This window comes from Elephantulus edwardii, unplaced genomic scaffold, assembly GCF_000299155.1.
Source record: "Elephantulus edwardii isolate Elephantulus edwardi_28Jun2011 unplaced genomic scaffold, EleEdw1.0 scaffold00140, whole genome shotgun sequence".
In the NCBI taxonomy this organism is placed as follows: Eukaryota; Metazoa; Chordata; class Mammalia; order Macroscelidea; family Macroscelididae; genus Elephantulus; species Elephantulus edwardii.
In genome coordinates this window covers 6,482,592-6,484,425 of record NW_006399890.1, presented here as the reverse complement: position 1 = coordinate 6,484,425, position 1,834 = coordinate 6,482,592, and the positions used below count along the sequence as shown (strand labels likewise).

At 43.3% G+C, this 1,834-nt stretch overlaps 1 protein-coding gene across 1 annotated transcript; it reads right to left on the bottom strand.

Moving 5' to 3' along the window:
- Positions 1-354: 354 nt before the first annotated feature.
- LOC102849254 (dynein light chain 1, cytoplasmic-like) lies at positions 355-806 on the bottom strand. The gene has a single exon (XM_006894352.1). The coding sequence runs from the start codon at positions 800-802 to the stop codon at positions 533-535; it is 270 nt and encodes an 89-aa protein (XP_006894414.1). The 5' UTR covers positions 803-806; the 3' UTR covers positions 355-532.
- Between the last annotated feature and the right edge of the window lie 1,028 nt (positions 807-1,834).

Sequence of the window (1,834 nt, the reverse complement as noted above, 5' to 3'; positions counted from 1 at the left end):
AGATCTGTTTGTCCAATATTCTTTTCGAGCACCATAGCTCAAAGGAATTGATTTTTCTTCTGTCATCCTTATTTCCAGCCTTCTGATGTGTAGGTAGCAAGTAATTTTGAGGACCATGGCCTGGATCAGGTGCACCTTAATCTCTAGACTGACATTGCTACTCTTTGGCATTCTGGATTTTTCCCAATGCAATTAGTCTTTTGATTTCCTTACTGCTGGTGCCAAGGATGTTAACTGTGGAATCAAGGAAGCCGAAACTGTTAAAAATGTCAATCTCTTCTCCATCTATCATGGTGTTGCCAATTGGCTCAGTGGTGAGAATCTTTGATTTCCTTTTTTTTTTTTATTTGTTAATTGCTTTATAACCACAACAAACTGGTACAGGGGAAGGTCCTGTACAAAACACAACAAAGGTTCAAAAATGGAGGCGTTCTCTTAGCAAGGCTGAAGATTTCAGTCTCTGGTATTTGGAATTTAGGCTGCAGTCCTTGTTTTTGGATGGATCACTGGGTGTGTGGGCACAGTCCATGCTTTAACCAGATTTGAACAGAAGAATGGCAATTTGGCCCAGGTAGAAGTAGATGAAGTGCTTAGTTTCATGTGTCACATAACTACCGAAGTTTCTCCCCACGATGCAGTGCCAGGTGGGGTTGTACTTCTTGTCAAACTCCTTCTTGATGTGAGCCGCTATGTCCTTCTCGATGTTGTATTTCTCCAGCGCCTGGGTCGCGCACTCCACTGAGTCCTGTTGCATCTCCTCCGACATGTCCGCATTTTTGATCACCGCCTTTCGGTCGCACATGGTTGGTTACCGCGGAGCAGGCACTCAGCGTCTGCGATGGCTTTCTGGGGGAGGGGGTTAGAGCGACTCAAGCCCCGCACGACCTGCCGCTGCTCCCGAAGCCGGGGCGCATCTCGAGAATCTTTGATTTCTTAATGTTGAGCTTTAACCCATATAGAAGACTACAGTTCTTGGCCTGCAGCAATCCCTTCAGTTGTGCCTCAGTTTCAGCAAGCAAGGTTGTGTCATCTGCATAATACAGGTTGTTGATGAGTCTTCCTCCAATCCTGATGCCACATTTCTTCTTCCAAAGTCTAGCCTCCCAAATGATCTGTTTTGCATGTAGATTAAAAAGGTATGGAGAAAAGATGTAGTCCTGATGCATTCCTGTCTTGATTGTGAACCGTGCAGTGTTATCTTGCTCTTTTCTAACAACTGTGTTCCTGGTCCAAGTATAGGTTTTGCATGAGCACAATCTGGTATTCTGAGATTCCCATTCTATTCAAGGTTAGCCAAAATTTGTTGTAATCCCCATGGCCAAATGCCTTTGTATAGCCAATGAAGCACAAATAGATATTCCTCTGGTACTCTCTGCTTTCAGCCAAGATCTATCTGACATTGGCTATAATGTCTCTAGTGCCACAGACTCTTCTAAACCCAGTCTGCACTTCTGGCAGTTCTCAGTTGATGTACTGTTCCAGTCTTCTTTGGATAATCTCCAATAGGATTTGCTTCCTTGGGATATTAATGATATTATTTGATAATTTCGACATTTTGTAAGATCACTTTTTTTCCTGAATGGGAATAAATAATGATTTCTTTTAGGCAATTGGCCAGGCAGTGGTCCTCCAGACTTCTTGGCATTATTCCTCCACCCTTCCAAGCATGATCTTAAGAAGGAACTAGCCTTTGGAGAAGGACTAAGGTTGGGTAAGAGTTAGCCTTTCTCCAAAGCCTGGTCACTTCTTGTGTGTGTGTGTGTGTGTGTGTGTATCTTCCATGCAGCTTACCATTTTTTTTTCTTGTATTGATTCTTGATTGTATGCTACCTTC